At 42.3% G+C, this 25,130-nt stretch overlaps 1 protein-coding gene across 4 annotated transcripts in view; it reads left to right on the top strand.

Moving 5' to 3' along the window:
- Nucleotides 1-25,130, top strand: part of LOC140739745 (casein kinase I) — a 148,401-nt gene that overhangs the window by 101,423 nt on the left and 21,848 nt on the right. For 2 of the 4 annotated variants that reach the window (XM_073068218.1, XM_073068220.1), the window contains exons 6-9: nt 2,964-3,198; nt 7,492-7,577; nt 15,964-16,048; nt 24,489-24,634. In XM_073068218.1, coding sequence (XP_072924319.1) covers nt 2,964-3,198; nt 7,492-7,577; nt 15,964-16,048; nt 24,489-24,634 — 552 coding nt within the window. Of the gene's footprint in view, nt 1-2,963; nt 3,199-7,491; nt 7,578-15,963; nt 16,049-24,485; nt 24,635-25,130 lie in introns of all 4 variants that reach the window. The other 2 variants (XM_073068217.1, XM_073068219.1) reach the window with 1 other exon arrangement.

The raw sequence follows: 25,130 nt of genomic DNA, 5'->3' as shown, positions 1-25,130 counted from the left end.
TGGCTCGGCCCAATCCTATCACTGCTACCTAGATATGCCTCTATTTCATCTTTAATAATGGACTCTAGCATCTTCCCCACCACCGATGTCAGGCTGACAGATCGATAGTTCTGTTTTCTTCCTCCCTCCTTTCTTAAAAAGTGGGATAACATTAGCCATTCTCCAATCCTCAGGAACTGATCCTGAATCTAAGGAACATTGGAAAATGATTGCCAATGCATCCGCTATTTCCAGGGCCACCTCCTTTAGTACCCTAGGATGCAGACCATCTGGACCTGGGGATTTGTCAGCCTTCAGTCCCATCAGTCTTCTCATCACCGTTTCCTTCCGAATGTCGATCTGTTTCATTTCCTCTGTTACCCTATGTCCTTGGCCCATCCATACATCTGGGAGATTGCTTGGGTCTTCCTTAGTGAAGACAGATCTAAAGTACTTATTAAATTCTTCTGCCATTTCTCTGTTTCCCATAACAATTTCACCCAATTCATTCTTCATGGGGCCCAACATTGTTCTTAACTATCTTCTTTCTCCTCACATACCTAAAAAAGCTTTTGCTATCCTCCTTTATATTCCTGGCTAGCTTGCGTTTGTACCTCATTTTTTCTCCCCGTATTGTCTTTTTAGTTAAGTTCTGTTGTTCCTTAAAAACTTCCCAATCATCTGTCCTCCCACTCACCTTAGCTCTGTCATACTTCCTTTTTTTTTAATGCTATGCAATCTCTGACTTTGTCAACCATTGTGGCCCCTTTCCCCCCTTTGATCCTTCCTTCTCCGGGGGATGAACTGATTTTGCACCTTGTGCATTATTCCCAAGAATACCTGCCATTGCTGTTCCACTGTCTTTTCTGCTAGGATATCCGTCCAGTCAACTTTGGCCAGCTCTTCCCTCATGGCTCCATAGTTTCCCCTGTTCAACTGCAACACTGACACTTCAGAGCTGCCCTTATCCTTCTCAAATTGCAGATAAAAACTTATCATATTATGATCACTACCTCCTAATGGCTCCTTTACTTCAAGATCGCTTATCAAATCCTGTTCATTACGTAACACTAAATCCAGAATAGACTTGTCCCTGGTCAGCTCTCGTACAAGCTGTTCCAAGAATGCATCCCGTAGGCACTCTACAAACTCCCTATCCTGGGGTCCAGCACCAACCTGATTCTCCCAGTTCACCTGCATGTTGAAATCCCCCATAACTACTGCGACATTACCTTTGCCACATGCCAATGTTAACTCCCTATTCAACTTGCACCCAATATCCATGCTACTGTTTGGTGGCCTGTAGACAACACCCATTAGGGTCCTTTTGCCCTTACTGTTCCTCAGTTCTATCCACACAGACTCTACTTCTCCTGATCCTATGTCCCCCCCTTGCAAAGGACTGAATCTCATTCCTCACCAACAGGGCCACCCCACCCCCTCTGTCCTGAATGCTGGGGAAGCTGGTTCCCATGGAGCTTTCTGCAGCTTATTTCAATCCTGTATCGAGCTGCAACTGGTATTTATTGATCAGTAGCTGCATTCTAAGAATCCTAGCACCTAATGTGATTTTAAACAAGGTAGCTTTTGGAAGGCAGCTTATTATCTGATGTTATTTCAGCTACGGCTGTAAATGAAGTCAAAACTGCTCTGTGGTGTCATCTGAGAGCATGTGACCAACAACCTCAGGCTCCAATATGAAGCCTGAGGGGACATGTTTAAACTTGGGTGGCGCAGTGGCGCAGCTGGGGGCACTGCTGTTTCACAGCACCAGAGACGTGGCTTCGATCCTGACCTGAGTGGAACTTGCACACTCTGTCTCTGACTGCGTTTGTTTGCCTCAAATGCTCAGGTTTCACAACACTATAGCACAGTACAGACCCTCCGGCCTACAATGTTGTGCTAACTCTTTGGATCATTAGACCTTAAGACATTAGAGCAGAATGGTGACATATTATCCATCCCTCTCTATGCCATTATTCCCTACCTTCTATCTATAACCTTTGATGCCCTGAGGAATCAAGAGCCAATTAACCTCATCCTTAAATATTCCCAAAGATGGCCTCCACTGCTATCTGTGGCAATGAATTCCACATTTTCACCACTTTCTGGCTAAAGAAATTTCTCTTTATCTCTGTTCTAAAGAGACATTATTCTTAAGATCAATCTAACTCTCCCTTCTACATTTTTTTTTATCTATCCATGTGCCTCTCTAAGGGTTTATTACCACCCCTAGCAGGGTACCATGCACCCATCACTTTTTAAAAATAAAAACCTGACTTCTGACATCCCCCCCATTCTTTCCTCCAGTTACCCATAAAATTATACCCCTTTTTATTAGCTATTTCCACCCTGGGAAATAATCTTTGGCTGTTCATTTGATCTGTGCACTTATTGTCTTGTACACCTTTGTCAAGTGTTCCCTAATCCTACTTTGCTTCAAGTAGAAAAGCCCTGGCTCGCTCAACCTATGCTCGGAAGGCATGCTCCTTAAATAGGTGGTTAAATGCAGACGCAATGAACCAAAGGGCCTGTTTGCAGATATCTCTCTGTGTCTCTGACATGTATTGTGGGAAATGGGGCACAAAATTGCTCAGAAATTGGGTTTAACCTCAGAAGGCCAATTTTCCAGTCTAACTCTGAATGAGTAAAATAATCCATCTGTTATATTGAAAGATCTAATCTAAAATAGATTGGACTATCTTAATCAAGTTTCAGTGAATGGTTCTTTAATGTTGGACCTGCTAGTGGGAGGTTTATTCTGCATCCAAAATGAAATCTTGAGAATGGGAGGGAATTCGAGGTTAATACAAGCGTCCGGATTCTCAAAAGAGAGCAGTGAGTAAATAAAAGATGAGAATTTTTAATTGTAAAGCTATTCTAATTAAGGTCATGATGGAATAGTTGGAATTGAAATTAATAGTTTTGAATAAATCTGTAATTTTGAAACAATATTAATCTAGATCGTTATTTTGTCTTTTCAGATTACACGAATGGAATTTGTACACAGCAAAAGTTTGATATACAGAGATGTTAAACCAGAGAATTTCTTAGTGGGCCGACCAGGGAGCAAGCGACAACATACCATTCACATTATAGACTTTGGCCTTGCCAAAGAATACATAGACCCAGAGACCAAAAAGCACATCCCTTACCGAGAGCACAAGAGTTTAACTGGGACAGCACGGTATATGAGCATTAACACACATCTAGGCAAAGGTAATTTCTTACTGGTGGGATTGGAAAGATGATGTATGTTTTTGGATATGAGATTCTATGGATGCTGGAATGCTGGAGGAACTCAGTAGGTCAGGCAGCATCTATGGAAAGGAATAAAGAGTCAATTTTTCTGACTGAGCCTCTTCAGATCCTGAACAAAGGTCTTGGCCCAAAACATTAACTCTCTATTCCTTTCCATAAATGCTATCTGACCGCTGAGTTCCTCCACCTTTTTGTATATATTTTTTTGAAGAAGCTTAAGAGATGAAGTTCACAAGTGAAACAGCATTTGTCCTGAAGGCTCTACATAACACCTCCAGAACTTAAATTAATGATGTGAGTAATTTCTGTGCTTCGCTTGTATGTTCTGGTGATTATTTTAAGCAACGGCAGTTGCATTATAATTAAAGTGTGCTTAATGGGTTTAAATATTTTTAAGTAAGTGCAGAGTCAAAATCTGTTGGCTATTATTGCACCCTCTTACATCAGAACTCTTGCTAATTTTACAAGAATGTTTGCAGCTAACTTTGTTGGTAACAAAGGATTGCACCAGACTCTAAAATTTAGTATTAGAAAAATAGAAGATGAAAATAATTTTTAAAAAAGAACTGAGAATCAAATCCTTGGTAAACTTCCTTTTTGCAGCGTGTGGTAAAACACAGAACTGAAATCAAATTTATGTTCCCTCATGCTGTTGAACAGGTCTGGTTACCTCAGCTCGGTCTCTGGTTTGGAAGCTTATCTCAGATTCCAGCTGCTAATTTCAAAGTTCAAAGTAAATTTATTAGCATATGTTACCTGAGATTCCTTTTCTTGTGGGTATTCACAGTAGAACAAAGAAATGCAGTAGAATCAATGAAAAAGTACATACAAAGACTGAGAAACAACTAGTGTTCAAAAGAAGGCAAACTGCAAATTTAAAAAATACTAGTAATAATAATAAGTAAATAAATTGAGAACATGAGCCTCAAGAGGATGATTCTGTAGGTTGTGGAATCAGTTCAGTGTTGAGGTGAATAAAGTTATCCATGCTGGTTCAGAAGGCTGATGGATGAAGGGTAATAAATGTTCCTGAACCTGGTGATCCTCCAATAGGACCACAACCTTGTCGTGGTTTGGAAGTTTGTGTATGCGTCAATGACCTAGAGAGCTATGTTGGCTGAAGTCCAAGCTTTATGCTTTGCTCTTGGTAGGGTGACCTGTGCCAAACAGGTCAAAGGATAGAGGTCAGACTTAAGAATGGTCCATTGGTCCTCTGGGTTCAGGGGTTCAGCTCAGAGCTAACACCCCTGACTGGTAAAACAGAATTAATACGGAAACAGCAATGAAGAATCCTTCGACATCTGAGTGTGGTGATATCCCTGAGTCTCCATCTGGAACTTGCATGACTGACAGTAGTGAAAACTAAGAGGAATTTACTGACACAATGAAGGAAGCCCTGAACACTGCCAGCAATAGAGGACCTTCTTTACTGTCCTAAGGCTCTTGTACCTCCTTCATGATGGCAGCAGTGAGAAGAGAGTATGACCTGAATGGTAGAGATCCTGATGAAAGGTTTTGGTCCGTAATGTTAACTGTTAATTAATTTCCTTGGACGCTGTCTGACCTGTTGAGTTCCGCCAGCATTTTGTGTGTGTTGCACTTGATTTCCTGTGGATCTGTAGAATCTCTTGTGTTCTAGATGACGGTCACTGCTTTCTTATGGCAACACTCCTTGTAGGTGTGGTGGGGATGGCTTTTCCTGTGAAGGAACATAATGGATTTCTATCTTATTACTCTCATTATTGTGTTGAAGGTTAAATGATAGCCAGATCAAGCTTGTTAACATTTCTCTCAATGTTTTATTATCCTGGTTGTAGCCAGCTACACTTGCAGTGGAGACATCAAGACATACTCTGGTAACATCTTAAAGACAGGAGATAATTGGACCTTGGGAATGACATTAACTACCGCACATTTTTTGTTGTGACAGACCACAATGGCACCTAGTTTGCATATTTTTATTCAGTACTCACAAAATGCTGGAGGAACTCTCTTGTGTTTGTATATTTTATTGTCTGATTTGTACTAAAATCTTTCTTTGGACAGGCATGTAGTGTTTATCCCTACTTAGATTACCAGGGAAGAAAAGGTCAATTGATCATCATGTGTTTTCTTGCAAGCAGAGTATTCCAACTCATTGTTCCATGAATGGAATAGTATAACAGGGCAATGAACACTGCCCCTATCACTTTGCCTTGTTCACTCACTTGATCTGGTTAGTTATGCTACGTAGTATTTAGAGACTCAATTTTAATTCTTTATCAATTGAGATACAATGTGGAATAGATCCTTCTGGCCCTTTAAGCCATGCCACCCAGCAATCCCCCAATTTAATCCCAGCCTAATCACAAGACAATTTACAATGACCAGTTAACCTATCAACCAGTGTATCTTTGCACTGTGGCAGGAGACAAGAGCATCTGGAGGAAACCCACGCGTTCACAGGAGAACATACAAACTCCTTACATGTAGCGGCAGAAATTGAACCCTGGTCGCCTGTACTGTAAAACATGCTAACCATAATTGAAATCATCTTCTCCTCTTTTGCCCTTCCTTTCTTCCCCCACCCCTCCGCACCATGCTAGCACCTACCTCATACCTTTTTAACAACATCAATTAAGATGCATTCACCCATTTTCACTGGAAGAAACACTTAAATTTTCCACACAAATTTTTATCCAGTCCAGAAACAGTTCATTGGAAATTTTCAAAGAATGAAGTAATACAGTGGAAATGTCATCTTAAATTTAGCACTGACTGTGAGTGGCCCTTGTCAGTTGAAATGAATATTTATTGTAGAATTATAATTTAAAGTATGTTTAGTTCTATAAACAAGCTTGGCCATTGGCAATTATACCTTCTGTTTACGTTTTAGCAGAAGTTTCACAACTGGTACAGAAGTGGTTGAATCTTGAACTCTCAGTTTTTGTAGCTTCTTTCCATAACAAGATTGTTAAGCAAGATTTTAAACAAACAATGATGAAACAAAATCTGTGCATGGGTGTTGGGTTAATGTATGGGTCAGTATGGACTGTGCATTGGTTAATGTTCAGAAAACGTTGAATAGGACCAAATGGGCCGTTTTTGCTTTGGGAGGATGTGAAAAGTCAGGTGTGGTGAAGGTTGGTGATGGGCTTTGGCTGCTCACAGTCTAGATCAATGATATTGATGAGAGGATCATATTTAATATATTCAAGCTAGTGATGAGAAAGCCGATTGGCAGTCAAGCCCGGCTGGGAATGCACAGAAACTTTGATACGAACTGAATGGATATATATATGGTAGGAGGAATGGAATGTGGAAATCTGAAAGGTCATCCTTTCTGGATGAGTAACTAGAAAAGCTGTATATTTTTTGGTGTAATAGTAAATTGTTGATATCCAAAGAGACACAAATGGTCATAGTCCAAGGTGCCTACAGTACAGAAACAGGCCCTTTGGCCCATCTAGTCTTTGAGGAACTGTTACTGTGCCTACTCCCACAGCCCTCTGTGCACTTCTCCAAATTTCTCTAAAATGTTGCAATCTTGGAAAGAAAGCTGTTGCCCATGTAGCAGCCTCCTCCTCTCCACACAGCTGATGAATCCAAAGGAATGGCAGAGACCAATAGAGTTTGGCACCAAAGGCATCGCGGGTGGTGTCAGTCAGTCAGACTGCCTTGGGGACTGCAACTCCACATTTTTCCTTTGGGTCTGAGATCAGATTGTTTCTTCTCCTAAGATGAGCTGCCAGCCATGGCTGACAAGCCCTATCTGCATGAGCGACTGGTTTTTAAGGCACCAGTAACCGGTTTTTGCCTCTTCTGTCAGTAGAAACAGTTCTGTAGGGCTCAGTAGCTAAGCCACACATGAAGGACTTGGACATGGTTGTCAGAGGCTATTTGAGACACACAACATTGAAAGCATTTAGGAGGGAATGGGAGTTTATCCACATTACTGCCCCACTTATAACAACTTTTGGTTGGAAAACTCAAATGATCAAACTGTCCTTTTGTACACAATGGATTGAGCATTTTTAAGCTCGAATTCCTAATATTTCAATAAGTGAAACTTTTGCTGAAAATTCGTACCTGGTTACCCTCTTTATTTTCTCCTAATCCCGTCCAAGAAATATTAGATAATGTGCAAAAAAAATGCAACAACAGCTAAGGTGACCAAATTTCAACAATTCAATAATTTGCCAATACATAAGCAAACTTTATTGAAGTAATTAAATTACATCAAATTAAGTAAATGTTCTATTTTCTTTACAGAACAAAGTCGAAGAGATGACCTTGAAGCACTAGGTCACATGTTTATGTACTTCCTGCGCGGTAGTTTACCTTGGCAAGGTCTAAAGGTGAGCAATACTCCATCATAGCAGACTGTGGCTTCCTTGTCTCTTGAACGTCTTTGCATTATTTCTATAGTGGATATTGTTAAACCCATGTTCTTTATGATATTGTAATCATCATCATTCTGTGCCATATCATATGATGTAGGAGATCATGGTCTCATGAGCATGATTGTTCTAGGTAAATTTTTCTACAGAAGTTGTTTTTCGTTACCACCTTCGAGGCCAGGGGTCACCAACCTTTTTTGCATCGCGGACCGGTTCAATATTGACAATATTCTTGCAGACCGGCCGACGGGGGGTGGGGGGGAGGTGTTAATCACGACTAGAATATAGGTGATAAGTCAACTGTCAGTCACTTATAAGTGGCTAATACACTCAAATTCATTTCTAATATGGTTTATCTAACAAATTTAATATTAACCACACAGTGCATATTTTCCTCGTATGAACATATAAAATCATTGCAACACACCAATATCGCTGAATCAGTGGGAGCCCTGGGCTTGTTTCCCTGCAACAAGTTGGTCCCATCGAAGGATGATGGGAGACAGCGATACTCGAAGGAAGTTCCTTACGTCCAGTCTATTCCGCAATTTAATTTTCGTTGCATTCATTGCAGAAAACTGGACTTCGCAGAGATATGGTGTTGGAAATGGAAGCAACGTTTACAGTGCTTTCGTGGCTATCTCAGGACATTCAGCCTTGACTTCGAATCAGAATGCCGGCAGAGATGTTATGTCAAACACACTTTTCAGCCCACCGTCATTTGCAAGCTCAAGGAGTTGATCTTCTTCCCGCGCTGACGTGGATGATTCACCGGGGACATTCACAAATGGGTCACGGACCCATTCCTTTGCACGTCTTGGGTCATTTGTGGTTGGGAAGTAACACTCAAATTCTGTCGACAGCGAAGATAGGTGATCGCGCACCAGCTATGAGAAGGACGCTGCAGCCTCAGTCTCTCCCAAAATCCCAGCTAATGTTGGGAACATGTCAAATATGCCCCTGTCCACTCACCATCCCCACAGTTCCAGTTTGGCTTTGAAAGCAGACACTTTATCTGCCAACTTGAAGACAGTTGTCATTCTCCCCTGAAGTGACAAATTGAGTTCATTGAGCAGGTTGAAGATGTCACACGGCTAGGTGAGTTTTACTATCCACTCCTTGTCACTGAAGTGTGCTGCCAGTGGTGACTTCTTCCTGAAAGAAATCTCTGTAGCGGCTCTCTTAACTCAAAAACCCTGGCCAGAGCCCTCCCCCTTGATAGCCACCTGATTTCAGTGTGAAAGAGAAGGCGTTTGTGCTCTGCATCCATTTCCAAGCAAAACTGCTCAAACAGACGTGAGTTAAGGGCTTTTGCTTTGATGTGATTGATAACTTCAACAACGTCACTCAATGAGCTGTTAAGATCAGGTGACATTTTTCGGCTAGTCAGCATTTCCCTGTTGATGATACAGTGATTGGCATTCAGGAGCAGCCTCTTTGACTTGGATAGTGAAACCAGACAGCTGTCCAGTCATAGCTGCAGCCCCGTCTGTGCATATTCCAACACAGAATGACCAGTCCAGTTTGCTTGACATGTAGTCATTCAAGGACTTGAATAGTTCTGCCCCAGTTGTGTTTGTTGGCAGCGGCAGTGCACACAACATATCCTCGTGCACATCGTCTTGAAATGTGTATGGCACATAAACCCGCAGTATTGCCTTGTTGTTGACATCGGTAGACTCGTCGACCTGGATAGCATACCATGGTGACTCGTTAAGCAGTTCCAACAGCTGTGCTTCGATGTCCTCCGCTATGTCATCGATTCTCCTTGAAACTGTGATAGCTGAAAGAGAAACCTGTGCCATCTTGTTAGCTGCAGCTTCTCCCAACAGTTCACGGCACATGTCCTTGGCAGCAGGCAAAATCAATTCTTCACCATCAGTGAAAGGCTTCTTAGCCTTAGCAATACGGCTAGCCACTGAGTACAACGCTCTCAGAGCAGCAGCATTTGTGGAGGTGGTGGCTCTCAGCACTTGCTTCTGTCCTGCTTGCTCACGTTTTTTCCGCTCAAAAAACTCAACGGGTGCTTGGACTCAAGGTGCTGAAGCAATTTTGAGGGCTTCATTGCCTCATTAGACTGCTTGTCTCCACATATCACACACAGGGGGCTCGGAGCGTGTGAGTCACCGGTCGCATTAAAGCCATATTTTTTGTACGACTCGTATTTTCTGTTGAAGGAAGCTTTCTTTTTGCAATCTCAGCCTCAGCTGTCTCTGCATTATCATCATTGTTAAGCCTTTTATGTCCCCTACCACCTCTTCCAAAGGAACTCCCAAGCGACGTTTGTTTTTTACTGATCGAGTAGTTGTAGGTTAATAACCGACTGATGACCTTGCATGCGTTCAAGTTCAACAGTGGGTGTGACAGGGAATGAGGAAAGATGCAGCTGACGCATATCGTTTCATATCACCAAATCATATCATTCCCTCGTGGCCTGGTAGCATGTGCTTTGCAGCCCAGTGGTTGGGGACCACTGTCTAGGCAGTGTCTTCATAAGACGGATGTCCTCAGTCATTATCATTATGCTTCAAAGATTGTGTGCCTGGCATCAGTGGTCGTATAACCAGGACTTGTGTTATGGACCAGCTGCTCATATGACAATCTACCACCTGCTCCCATGGCTTCATGTGACCCTGATCGGGGGCTACACCTTGCCCAAGTGTGACCTGCAGGTTAGCAGAGGGAAGGAGCATCTCACACCTCCTATAATGGAGCCTTGCCTCCACCCTGCCACCCTATCATTGTAGTAGAATAATTATAACAATAAAGGGAACATTTGAAATATCAGAAAGCTGTCAGGCTTTCAACCTCCATTGAAAAAAAATTAAATAGTGATGAGAAGTTTTAAAGAGTACTCAATTTATAAGATGTTTCACTTTTCTTTTCATCCCATGATCTTTTTAAATTGCCATCACATTACTTTCAGTTCCTGGTGAAATCACTGCCTTCTACACAGTATCCCCTAGCAGTAGCAATCTAGGCCTCACTCTGGGGCAGTTCCACGAATAAAACTGGATTCTGTTTACTCTAGTAAGATTGTATTATCTTGCTTTTTTTGTCACAGTTCATTTGTTTTATTGTGTGAATTAGACTTTGTAATTTTGAACTTTAAAATCTAGCGTTAAATATATTCTCACTGGCCATTTTGTTAGGTACAGAGATAGAACCCTGTTTAGTAGATTAATTGGTCATTATAAATTATCCTGTGCTTAAAGGTGGTGTTTGATAGGTGGTTTGCTGAGTAGCGCAGTTCACTCACAAACACAAGAAAATCTGCAGGTGTTGGAAATCCGAGTAACACACTAAATGCTGGAGAAACTCAGCAGGCCAGGCAGCATCTATGGAAAAGAGTGAACAGTTGATGCCTCGGGCCAAGTCTCAGCCCATGGTTCATTGGGCTGGGAGGGCCTGTTCTATATTGCATTTCTAACTAAATAAATAACTCTTCTGCTGCTGGAGCCCATCCATTTCAAGGTTTGACGTGCTGTGCATTCAGAATTGCTCTTCTGCAATGTGATGCATAGTTACTTGAGCTACTGTTGCCTTCCTATCAGCTTGAACCAGTCTGGCCATTCTCTGATCTCTCCCTTTAACAAGGTGTTTGGACCCACAGAATTGCCGCTGATCGGATGTTTTTGTTTTTCACCTCATTCTCTGTAAATTCTAGAGACTGTTGTGTATGAAAATACCAGGAGGTCAACAGTCTCTAAGATACTCAAACCATTCCATTTGACACCAACAATCATTCCATGGTCAAAGACACATAGATCATATTTCTTCACCATTCTGATGTTATTTTCTGAACAACTGAACCTCTTGACCATGTCTGCATGCTTTGATGCATTGAGTTGCTGCTGCTGCATGATTGGCTGACTGGGTATTTGCATTAACAAGCCAGTGAACAGGTGTGCCTAATAAAGTGGCCACTGAGTGCAGCTGTGAAAACTAATGTCAGTTCTGTTTTTCTCTGATCTTATTAACCTTTGCATTAAATTATGGTCTTTTTGTATTGAATGATTGATTCTGCCAAAATGAGTTATAAATCCTTTAATCCAATTTATATATTGCTAAACTGCTATTTATAAGATTCTACTGAGCAGGCTAGTGAACAATTTATTTTCAAAGTATGAATAATATCCTGAAACTACCTAAGTAACTGATGGCATCTAAGTTGTCAGTTTTGTGTTTTTGAATTTAACTATTTTTGAAGGTACAGTCTATAATGAATTTGTTAATTTTGTTAATATATAATTATTGCAGCTGTGCTTAATTATTATTACTATCGCATTTTCTGCCTTGTGAGATTGCCCATGTCGTCTTTGTACATGAGTAATTCCTGCTCCTATCAATTAAGGTCCCCTGTCCTACTCATTCAATACCATATGACAAAGCCTTTGTGCGATTTGTCCCGCAAGTGGCAAGTAACATTCTGCAGCATAGTTGTAAGGCATCCTTCTGCATAAAAGAACATACCTACCTGAGATTCTAAATAGAAACATAGAAAATAGGTGCAGGAGTAGGCCCTTCGGCCCTTCAAGCCTGCACCGCCATTCAGTATGATCATGGCTGATCTTCCAACTCAGAACCCTATACCTGCTTTCTCTCCATACCCCCTGATCCCTTTAGCCACAAGGGCCATCTCTAACTCCCTCTTAAATATAGCCAATGAACTAGACTCAACTGTTTCCTGTGGCAGATAATTCCACAGATTCACCACTCTGTGTGTGAAGAAGTTTTTCCTCATCTCGGTCCTAAAAGTCTTCCCCTTTATCCTTAAACTGTGACCCTTCGTTCTGGACTTCCCCAACATTGGGAACAATCTTCCTGCATCTAGCCTGTCCAATCCCTTTAGAATTTTATATGCTTCAATAAGATCCCCCCTCAATCTTCTAAATTCCAGCGAGTATAAGCCTAGTCGATCCAGTCTTTCTTCATATGAAAGTCCTGCCATCCCAGGAATCAATCTGGTGAACCTTCTTTGTACTCCCTCTATGGCAAGAATGTCTTTCCTCAGATTAAGGGACCAAAACTGCACACAGTACTCCAGGTGTGGTCTCACCAAGGCTTGGTACAAGTGCAGTAGAACCTCCCTGCTCCTGTACTCGAATCCTCTTGCTATGAATGCCAACATACCATTTGCCTTTTTCACCGCCTGCTGTACCTACATGCCCACCTTCAATGACTGGTGTACAATGACACCCAGGTCTCATTGCACTTCCCCTTTTCCTAATCGGCCACCATTCAGATAATAATCTGCTTTCCTGTTCTTGCCACCAAAGTGGATAACCTCACATTTATCCACATTAAATTGCATCTGCCATGAATTTGCCCACTCACCTAACTATCCAAGTCACCCTGCATCCTCCTCACAGCTAACACCGCCGTCCAGCTTCGTGTCATCTGCAAACTTGGAGATGCTGCATTTAATTCCCTGGTCTAAATCATTAATATAAACAACAACAATTCCAAGCAATACTGGTCTCTCATGAAGGTTTTGAGGGGTTGCTATTTGCCAACAGTTTAACTGGACCAACCACACAAATGCCACAGCTATGAAAAGAGCTTTGAAGCTGCTTATGGCTGATGCTCTGAATTTTCAAAGGTTACAGTAGAATACTTGCATAGTCTGGGTGTTTAATCTTCAGTGTTTTTAAATAAGTCATCAGTATCATGGAGCAACACATGCAAAATGCTGGAGGAACTCAGCAGATCAGGCCCCATCTGTGGAAATGAATAAACAATCAGACCCTTCATCAGGACTGGAAGGAAAGGTGGAAGAAGCCAGTAAAGGTGGGGAGGAAGAGGGTAAGGAGTACATCAAAAGTTGATAGATGAAGCCAGCTGGGTGGGAAAGGCGGGATGAAGTAAGGTGGGTGTGAGATTGCAGCCAATCCACTTATTCCAATTTCTATTCAGTCCAAGCAACGCACACAAAATGCTGGAGGAACTCAGCAAGCTCCTCCTTCTCCAGCCCTGTGTCTCTTTCACCAATCAACTTCCCAGCTCTTTACTCCACCCCTCCCCCTTCAGGTTTTACCTGTTACTTTGTGTTTCTCTCTCCCGTCCCCCACCTTTTAAATCTACTCCTCAGCTTATTTTCTCCAGTCCTGCTGAAGGGTCTCAGCGCAAAGCATCAACTGTACTCTTTTCCATAAATATTGCCTGGCCTGCTGAGTTCCTCCAGCATTTTGTGTGTGTTGTTTGGATTTCCAGCATCTGCACATTTTCTCTTGTTTGTCAATTGAGTCTAAAATTGTTATTATAGCCACTTGGAAGTCATTACAGTAATTTCCCCTCTAGTTCTGAAAGCTCAGCTACAGGAAAGGAAAAGAGCTGTATTCATTAATTTAATAAGGCAACTGTTACTGTAGTGTGATTGTGTAGAGGTTGTATTTTTGTCCAGATTACACCCCTTCCTTGCTGTTTCTTCCTTGTTTTTACTCAACGAATCCAGTTCTCATATTTGCGCAGCTCTTTCACCTTCATTTGAGTATCCCAAACACTTTGTGCTACTGAATTACTTTTAAAGTTTATTCATTTATGCATTGTTGGAATTTCAGCCACTAGTTTAAACACACTGCAAGATCATTCAGTCACCAAGATCAGAATAACCACAACTTGTCATTAGTGATGAGGTTTAAAGGAAAAGTATATTGATCAGGACAGAGATATGTTTTCTACAGTTCCTCAAAATGGTGATGTTCTTTTCCTTTTGAAAAAAAACAGGATCAGGTTTGTTTTTACTGACATATACCATGAAATTTGTACAGCAGCAGTACACTGCAATACCTAAAATGTGCTATAAGTTACAATAAGAATTTTTTTTTTTAAAACTCAGTGCAAAAAGAGAGCAAAATAATGAGGTAGTGTTCATAGTCCATTCAGGAATCTGATGGCAGAGGGGAAGAAGGTGTTCCTAAAATGTTGAGTGAGTGTTTTCAGCTCCTGTTCCTCCTCCCTGATGGTAGAAATGAGAAGAAGGCATGTCTTAGATGATGAGGGTCCTTAATGATGGATGGGTCCTTCAGTCATCCCATTTTAAAGATGTCCTCTGATGAAGAGGGTTGTGCCTGTGATGGAGCTAGCTGAGTTGTCAACTCTCTGCAGCTCTGTTAACAGATGGAGTTTTAGTGTAAAATGTCCTTTAAAATGACATATCCAATAATGTAGCACTGGAGATTCGGTCTCATCATTTGTGTGTTCAAGTGCTTGGATTGGGACTTGAACCTGCTGCCTACTGATTTGGTGCTGAATGTCCTATCCTGCGGTAGAGAAGCTGCTAGCCATCGTACCACAAGACCCTACATAGGATAGTAAAAACCACTGAGAGGATCACCAGAGTCTCCCCCCCCCCCCCCCCCGCATTTATGACATTTACCAGGAGTGTTGTATACAAATGCCCTGAACCATTGTTGAGGATCCCTACCACCCATCCTACATCCTCTGACCCACCACCATCAGGAAGGAGGTACAAGAGCATCAGGACTAGCACTGTGACCTGTTACTCTTTATCTGTTAACTTGCGCTGCACACTTCATATGCATTTTGAATTATATTTAATTAACTTATATGTGACAATATTTTGTTTTGTGCTGTATGTGATTGTATGTATTATGGGTTCACCATGGTCTAGAGGAATGTTTCGATTGGTGGTAAAAATATAGTCAGATGACATTAAACTTGGGCTTGATCTTGGTATTCCCTACTGTCATGGCTGTATTACCACCCTGTGCTATACAGACATTCAAGCATACTTTCCATCAAACTCTTCAAGAAAACCCAGTCGAGAATAATTTCTGTCTTAGCAGTACTTAAAAGACAAGATAATTTGACATTCTCTGTAGTTGTGTTGAGTGAGTAGGAGTTTGTTTTCCCTACTGCACTAGCAATTATGCCCAAAATAATTTCACTTTGTTTTTGTGCATTGACCAATTATCATTTCTCACAGGTTTCTGAAGTGAGTTGAGTGAATCTCCTCATTTCATTCTCTCTCCTTAGAGCTAATGCATTTATATTACACAAGTTAGTGCTCACCTTCACTAATACGTAATATTGCTCCCTCCTTTAATTCCAAAAATAATTTCTGATCTTACGCAAGAAAGTGTTAATAAAGATGCATCTGATATACTGCATATCTGGAATGAGTAAAGTCTTGTTTAACCATGAGTTCCATTCTGCTTTCGGTTATACTTTAGCCATCACAAAGCACAGGTAATATTTTAGCACATTTCTATGGAACATGCAGTAGGAATCCGTATATAATCATGTGTATTATAACGTATTTGTCAAGTGTCATATTGTTTTTGGGTTTCTTTATTTAGTGTTCCTTTTTTTTCTGTTATAGGCTGACACATTAAAAGAAAGATATCAGAAAATAGGTGACACCAAACGAGCTACCCCAATTGAAGTCTTGTGTGACAATTTCCCAGGTATGAAACCTTTCTTCTTTGAATCTAATTTGACTAGAAAGCAGCTTTATGTTAACAAGGCACTTTTTACTATGTCTTTCCCAGTGATTCACAGACAGTGAGCTACTTTAGAGTCCTGACGTTGTTATTTTATGCAAAATAAAATCTGACAGACATGATTAGATAAAGACTGGTTAATCTATTTTGTTTTGGCTAAGAGATTACCGTAGATTTCGCACTACAGCGCGCACCTGATTAAAAGCCGCTGGCTCTAATTTTAGAAAGAAAATCAATTTTGTACTTGTACAAGCCGCACCGGATTTTAGGCCGCAGGTGTCCCACGTTGTAATATGAGATATTTACACAGAAAGATATTACACGTGAGGATTTTTTAACTTTTAATTAAATCCATATGGTAACATAAACAAATACATATTGCAAATGCTTTTTTTCGAACTGTGCCTGTAACGCGGCTACTTTTAAATATACATACGTATCGGTAACACACAAATTATGTTGCGTATACTTTTTTACTGAACAGTGCACCCATAACGACTGGTAAAAAATATATATACTGCAGCCTACCAGGAAAAGTTATTGATCGCCTTTAACTTAAAAGCAGCGTTTCGCTCGGGTCTAATGCCGCTCGCCCCCCCACCTTCCCGTTTATCGCAAACCGGTATTTCCCACAACACGCGGCGAAACCGGATGTGACGTCATAGCATCCCGGGATGTAGTACAGAAAACAAATATACTTAAAACACTTCTAACTTTAACTAGAAAATACTAACAAATGAATTACTAAGCAAAAATATTATAAACTAAATAACTGCCATAAAGGCAGCACAATGCTTTTCTTCGAGTGTTTTCCATGTTGATGAGGGTGAGTACAAATGACTGATTTACAATAATTTAATTGTGAAAGTGCGCTTGATTTATCGTACAATTTCATTGGACCTCTGTGAACTACTCATCAATTTTATTGGTCTACTGTTACGAGGCAAAATGTTTTTGGCGGCATGAAAAAAAATCATGCATTAGCCGCACCGTAGTAAAGGCCACAGTGTTCAAAGCTGTTCAAAATGTGGGAAAAAAGTAGCGGCTTATAATCCGACATCTACGGTATATGAGAAAGTTCTTTATATATAGTCCCATGGCACCTTTACAATCCACCCAATAGTAGATATAGTTCATTTTCTGTTTCCGATCTTTCAAATGTTGATCATTCATTTGCAAGGGTCACTGGAACTTTATTGCCCACTCCAGTTAAGTCACAAATGATTTGTATTTCAGCTGCATTTACTCTACTTTTGTAAGCCTCTGTGTCTTGATTTGGTCTCAGAGGCATTTCAGGAAGGTAATGTCACAAAGTGAATGACCAGTTACAGCTTTGTTTGTTTAATTCCCCAAGCAGTAAAACTGATCTCAACCCCTCTACCCATTAACCCACCCTTCTACATCCCCCACCATCTTTATCATTTCCTGTCAGAGTCATTTTATGTATGTACAACACTCTTGTGTCTAACATTACTTTATGTACATAAGCTACAATCAATCTATGTATATAAACTCCTTATGTATTTGTATATTATTTATTGTTTTTATTATTGTATTCATTGTCTTAGTATGTATTTTTTTGTGCTGCATCAGATCTGGAGTAACAATTATTTAATTCTCCTTTACACTTGTGACTTGGAAATTACGTTAAGCAATTTTGAGGTCTGTCTTGTGTCCCTCTGTGGATTACATTCCCATCTACATAACTTGCCAGGGCAATCCCTTGTCTGTTTATTATGCAGTGAAAAGTCTCCAGACATATCAGTTCATACCATCCTGCCAAATTAAGGTATTTATTTCTTATCCCTTTTTTTTTCTAACATCCACCTTCTAATAAATTTCCCAATTCAGTCAGTATATTACTTCCAATTGCATACTTTGATTTTTGCGAACAATTTCTCATTTTGGATGATGTTGAAAGCCTAAAAGACAATTCATGTAAATAACTCCATTTCCTACTATCTAGGTTACATTCTCAAAAATGAGGTTCAGCTAAGTTGGTTAGAACTGGCTTGGCCATTGCAAATCCACATTCTCTCTCTCTGAGCAAATTGTATATGTCTGAGTGGTCTGTCTGGAACAGCAGTTCCCAACCTGTGGTCTGTGGACCTCTTGCATAGTGGTATTGGTAAAAGGTAAAGTTCCTCCCTATGCTTTTTTAGCACATCAGGTGGCAACCTTGCCATTTCTTTAGTGTTTTGTCTGTTTTACAAGGCCGAGTTGCTAGCTTGACGCTCAACATAACCCAGGTGAAACTCGTGCAAGGAGCCAGCCAGATTCCAGCCCAGAACCTCTGGCATTCTCTGGGTGAGGATGCCACTGTGTCATCAGCAAAGACTAATGGTATTTGTCAAAGGGTAGGCAGTTAAATTCAGACTGTCATCAGAAGGTAATTACCGTGAACCAATGCAGCCTTGTAAAGATCACATTTATTCAGGTCTGTTTATTTGATTTTCTTAAGAAATATTTTTTCCCCTTTACAGTTTCAGTTCTAACTAAACATGAAACATAAATCCTGTTGGGTATAACTTCAGATGGAAATTGAATGCATGCTTTGAAGAATCTGAAAAGAAAACAATGGGTTGCAATTATATCTGGGCAGGCTCGGTTATATTAACTCCTGAATTAGGACATGCACCAAAAGGGTTCTATATGCATCTTCTTCACAATTAACTTATTAAAATAATTGTGCATAGGGACAAATAAAAAGCATCTAAGATGCATCATGAGCCAATATGATTTATTTGTTGCATATACTTAAATGATATTGGATCGATTGCGAGAATTGGCAAGTGTGCATGCAGATGATTGATTGCAGTTGAATCGAGTGCGGCTCTTATGTGGAAGAGGCACTTTCTTCTGGGGTGAGCTTTTGAATGTGCATGTTTTCATCTCAGCAGGCTTGGATTGTCACTCCACACTGTAAGTTACCCAGCGTGCACTGATAATAGTGCATGGTTGCAAGAAAAGGTTTGTGATCCCTTTGCAATTACCTGGTTTTCTGCATTAATTACTCATAAAATGTGGTCCGATCTTCATTTAAGTCACAATAATAGACGCACAATCTGCCTAAACTAATAGCACAAAAGCAACACTCCCTAGGAGAGGGAGTCCTGCAAAGATCGCACACAATGTGCAATGCTGAAGGAGGTGAAAAAAAAACCCAAGGGTAACAGCAAAAGACCTGCAGAAATCTCTAGAACTTGCTAAAGTCTCTGTTCATGTGTCCACTATAAGAAAAACACTGAACAAGAATGGTGTTCATGGAAGGACACCACAGAAGAAACCACTGCTCTCCAAAAAAAACATTGCTGTGTATTGCAATTTGCAAACAACCACCTGGATGTTCCACAATGCTTCTGGAACAATGTTCCATGGACAGATGAGACAAAAGTTCAACTTTTTGGCAGAACTGCACACCACTATGTTTGGAGGAAAAAGGACAATGCTCATCAGCACCAAAACCTCATCCCAACTGTGAAGCATATGGAAGGAGCATCATGGTTTGGGGCTGCTTTGCTGCCTCAGGGCCTGGACAGCTTGTAATCGTTGAGAAAACAATAAATTCAAAGTTGTGTAACAGGGTTTTTTTCTTTTTCTTTGTTACTGTGTATGTAATCAAAATGGCGTCTTTGTTTTGTTACAAGTAGGAATGCTGGCGCCTGTATTAATAGTAGGAATGCTAGGTTCTTTGTTATGATAAGTGCTGGAAGCTTGTTTGGGACTATAAACTGATTGTTGGTGGGGGTTTTGGGGAGTCGGCACGATGGAGTGAGAGAGAGAGGACGGGGTGCTGGAAGCTGGGCGACGGTACGGACCCCGAGCGGGGGTCCCCGGCCCAAGGTTTTCGGTGAGGAGAGGAGACGGAGACAGAGGAGTGTGGAGCGTCTGGTCGACCACCGTGGGGGTCCCAGGAGGCGGGTCGAGGAGTTCGGAGGGGATCGAATACCAGAAGACTTCAGTAATTGAGCTCCAACGATTGTGCACGAAGTGGTTTGGACTTTGATAAGTTTGGCGCCTTTTCTTTTTTTTCTCTTATTCATATATACTGTATCGTTAGTAATCGCTTAGTTATAGTAATCTTTATAAATTGTACTCATTTAATCGCATAAGGTGTACTGTCTGTTTTTGGGCGAGGCGGGGACATCACACAGCATCCACACCAGCTGATTACCCAGTTTGGCGGGGCCGAAGGCTGCTCCCCCTAGACTAGAACGAGTTTGAGCGATGCCTGAGGTGACCCAGGGGTTACATTGTGGGTGCGATCGTCCGGGATTGATTTCTGTGGAAGCTGTGTGATTGCCCTCTTTAAATTGTGTCTGCGGCGAAGAGCTGGTGTGCCTTTGTGGGTGTGCTATTGCCGGTTATCTCTGCATGTGTGTTGGGTGGGGTGGCTGCTGTTGGTAGCCCGGGGGTCGTTGTTCGAGTTCCGACTAGCGCTGAAGAAATGGTGGTGGTACCATGGGGTGTCCGTACTGTTTGGAGAGTGAGGAGTGACAGGTTGGGATTTTTCAGCTATGGTGGTGGGCTCCGCCCGGTTGTTGGAATAATGTCCAGCCCTAAAGGGACGGAGATGTGGGCGGAGCAGACCTCTCAGTTGTTGGGTGAGTGGCAGTGCTTGGCTGAGGGAAAGCGACAGGGATTGGTTGAAAGTTTGAGTAGGCGGGCTGGTAGCGTTGTTAGAACTGTCGGGCGCAATTATCTCGAAGTGACAGCTGCCAGTTCTGGGAAAGTGTGGGAAAATGCGTGTGGTTCGACTGGAAGTCAAATGCCGCAGCTGGGGGGCTTATCATATCCGTGGCAGGAGATTGGTGGAAAGTTTTTAGGGTATCCCTTTTGGTTAGGAGGGCAGATAAATTGCTTGCGGAGACAGGGGGATCTGTCAAGGGGATCAGTTGTTCCGTTGATCCGAGAGATGTCGGGAAACTTAGAGGAGGCCCAGTGGGGGAACGGGTTGGGGTCTCTGGGGGAGCACGTTCCCAGCAATGTACCAAGGAACTCCCGCAAGGAACAGACCCTATTCCTGAAGGCTTAGAGGGACCACGCACTCAGGTGTTGTTACGGATGGATGGAAGTCAAGTTAAAGCCATCCTCGGCACCGGGGCACCGGTTAAGTTGCTGTACAGTTTGTTTTATAACCGCTTTTGGAAGCCTTTACCCTTGATGACATTGACGGCACTGGAGATTTGGGGTACCAGTGCCGGTGATTATAAAGACGACGGTTGTTGGTCAGTGAAAATGGAGTTCTTAGAGGCAAATGTGGAGGTGACTGAGGTTCGTGAATCGTTAATGCTGATGTGTCCGGACACTGTTGAGACGGGCAGCGTTTCGGTTATGGAGAGAACCAATATCCTGTTGGTGCGCTTGGGGGCCTGCCCGGAGGAGGCGGGTGAGAGCTGTTTGGAGGCATTATCGATGCACCCAGAGTTTCGAGCTGCTTGTGCGGACGTGTGTAGCAGCATTGGGCCGATACCGAATTCAAACCAGAGCCGGTGGTGGTATGGCCTGGAGGAGTATCTGAGGGTGAGACCCTCTTAGTGGACGCTGCGAAATACCACCAGGGAGGGGAGTTGACTGCTGAAGACACCTCGGTGAGGCAGAGGTTGCGGCGACTGGCCCCTACAGAGTGGCAGACGTAGGCAGCGTGTGTGTGGATTATATTGGGCCGTAGAGGCGATGGCCTATCTGAGTGGTGCGAAGAGGTTTAAGGTGCTGGATCTGAGGAGTGGATGTTGCCAGATCCCGATGAGTGAGGCCGCCAAGGAGAAGACGGCGGTTAAAAGTTTCCTAGGAGTCTTTCCGGTCCGAAAAGATACCACAGGGTATCTCCGGAGCCCTTGCAACCTTCCTGCAGGGCATGTGGAAGACCATGGGGGTGTGGAGGCGTTTGGAATTTTGACGTATGTGGATGATCTCCTGGTATTTGGATTTGCCTCAGGAGAATATGAAGTGAGGTCGTTGCAGGAGCGGCTGAGAACTACAGAGTTAAAGTGTTTTCTGGACATGTGCCAGGGCTGGCGAAGGTCGCAGCTCGTGAATGTCTGTCTTTACGGAATCAAGTTTGAAATGAAGACTGAGAGACCGGAGAGAGTGATCTGGAACCATTTGAAAGACTTACAAGTTGGAGAGAACGAAGAAAGTTGTTTGACTAAGGGCCACAGCAAACTGAGAGCCTGGAGAAGGGAGTTTGCGGAGGTGAAGAAATTGCGGACAAATCTCGGAAGGGGGAAGCGGTAGCTTGAAGGGAACCTGAAGATGACCATCAACAGTTCAAATGAAGTGCAAAACCTGAAGGTTGATCTGGAAGAAGTCATGAGGAGAAAAAAAGCTGGAGAGAAGTGCAGTGAATACTGAACTGGAGGATGACCAATCTTTAACTGCTGCTTTTCAGGTCGGGGTGGAAGAAGCTGTTGGAGTAACTGCATTCCAGATTGAGATGGTCGGGATGCAGGAGTCAGAACTGCTGAGCCAGGGGCCAGAGAAGATGATAATCTCAATTGCAGGAGGCTGAAGAGGCTGCAGGAGCAGTGCAGGCCACGTGTTTCCGTTTGGAGAAGATCAAACAGCAGCTACCGATCGAAGAAATGAGGAAGAATACGGATTCAAAGGCTGATGTGCTGGATGTGTGGTACATGCTGCCTTTTGCTGACTTTCCCTCGATTGAGGAAGAGACCTTTGGCCCTTCTTCCACTGAGTCAGGTGTAGTGGGGAGGGTTAGCTGTGTGCAGTGTGGGGCATGAGTGAGAGGTTGAAAGAGGAGTTGGTAGTGGACCCAAGGTATCCTCAGCTGTGTCCTAGCCTAAGGGTTTAGGTGAGGGGGGTACGGAGGTCTCAGAAGGGTTTGGGAACGCCCAGATAGTTGGCCTATATAGCGCCTAAGGAACAGGGCGTGAGGTTTACTGTGTGGGGAGGAGATGTCACTGCTTGTGTTTGGGTTACGGTGTGTTGGCAGGAAAGGTGACGAGTTATCTAATAGTCATGAGGACATGACTTTTATTTGGTGGGGGGAGAGTGTAACAGGGTTTTTTTCTTTTTCTTTGTTACTGTGTATGTAATCAAAATGGCGTCTTTGTTTTGTTACAAGTAGGAATGCTGGCGCCTGTATTAATAGTAGGAATGCTAGGTTCTTTGTTATGATAAGTGCTGGAAGCTTGTTTGGGACTATAAACTGATTGTTGGTGGGGGTTTTGGGGAGTCGGCACGATGGAGTGCGAGAGAGAGGACGGGGTGCTGGAAGCTGGGCGACGGTACGGACCCCGAGCGGGGGTCCCCGGCCCAAGGTTTTCGGTGAGGAGAGGAGACGGAGACAGAGGAGTGTGGAGCGTCTGGTCGACCACCGTGGGGGTCCCAGGAGGCGGGTCGAGGAGTTCGGAGGGGATCGAATACCAGAAGACTTCAGTAATTGAGCTCCAACGATTGTGCACGAAGTGGTTTGGACTTTGATAAGTTTGGCGCCTTTTCTTTTTTTTCTCTTATTCATATATACTGTATCGTTAGTAATCGCTTAGTTATAGTAATCTTTATAAATTGTACTCATTTAATCGCATAAGGTGTACTGTCTGTTTTTGGGCGAGGCGGGGACATCACACAGCATCCACACCAGCTGATTACCCAGTTTGGCGGGGCCGAAGGCTGCTCCCCCTAGACTAGAACGAGTTTGAGCGATGCCTGAGGTGACCCAGGGGTTACAGTTGTATCAAGACATTTTACAGGAGAATGTCAGGGTAGCTGTCCGTCACCTGAAGCGTAATAAGTTGGATGATGCAATAAGACAATGATCCGAAACACAAGTTTAAATCAACAACAGAATGGTTTAAAAAGAAGAAAATTTGTGTTTTGGAATGGCCAAGTCAGAGTCTGGTTCTTAACCCAATTGAGAAGCTGTGGCATGGCCTGAAGAGGGCTGTTCATGCAAGGTATCCCAGAAATATTGATGAACTGAAACAGTTTTGTATGGAGGAATGGTCTAAAATTCCTTCTAGCCATTGTGCAAGTCTGATCAGCAGCTCCAGGAAATGTTTGATGGTGATTATTGCTGCTAAAGGTGTTTCTACCATTTATTAAATACAAGGGTTCATGTACTTTTCCAAAAGTACAATAGTTTGTGTGTTATTACTTTAAGCAGATTGTAGTTGTCTGTTACTGTGACTTAGATGAAGATCAGACCATATTTTGAGTAATTAATGCAGAAAACCAGGTAACTGCAAAAGGTTCACAAACTAACTTCCTGCAACTGTAACTCGGGGTGGGGTGGGGGGGGGGGGGGGAGAAAACATTGAATTTTCCTACTCCATTTCCATTCTTGCTCTGAGCATACATTACAAATACTTGTACACATTACTAAGGTTATTTGTAAATATGTTGAAGTATAAAATTTGATTCAAGTTCTCTTTTTTTATAGAAGAAATGGCAACGTACCTCCGCTATGTACGAAGACTTGATTTTTTTGAAAAACCAGACTATGAATATCTGAGAAAACTCTTCACAGATTTGTTCGATAGAAATGGCTTTGTGTTTGATTATGAATATGATTGGGTTGGCAAACCATTAGTAAGTATATTACAGATTTTGAATGGCCTTTCACATTTTTAAGCCATCTCTTGCACTCTGAATCTTTTAAAAGCAGCCAAAAAAAAAATCCAGTCATTTAATGTTGGTGTTTCTTGGGAGAGAAATATCATGACCACTAGTTTCAATTCTTAATTGATTTGAGCTGTATACTTGGGGCTCCCGAATGTTCGTTGTTCTCTGCTACTGCCATCCACTTCAAAGTGCAACTTGCTGTGCTCTTCTGTACAACACTTTTAACACACGGTTATTTGATTCACTGTTACCCTTCTGTCAGCTTGAACCATCTGGGCATTCTCTTTTGACGTCTCTCATTAACAAGGCGTTTTCATCCACAGAACTGTCACTCACTGGATGTTTTTTTTGTTCCTCGCACTATTCTCTGTAAACTCTATAGAGACTTGTGTTTGAAAACCCCAGGATATTTGCAGTTTCTGAGATACTCAAACCACCCCGTCTGGCACCAACGATCATTCTA

Source organism: Hemitrygon akajei, chromosome 16, assembly GCF_048418815.1.
Source record: "Hemitrygon akajei chromosome 16, sHemAka1.3, whole genome shotgun sequence".
In the NCBI taxonomy this organism is placed as follows: domain Eukaryota; kingdom Metazoa; phylum Chordata; class Chondrichthyes; order Myliobatiformes; family Dasyatidae; genus Hemitrygon; species Hemitrygon akajei.
This window is presented reverse-complemented; position numbering and strand designations above follow the sequence as displayed.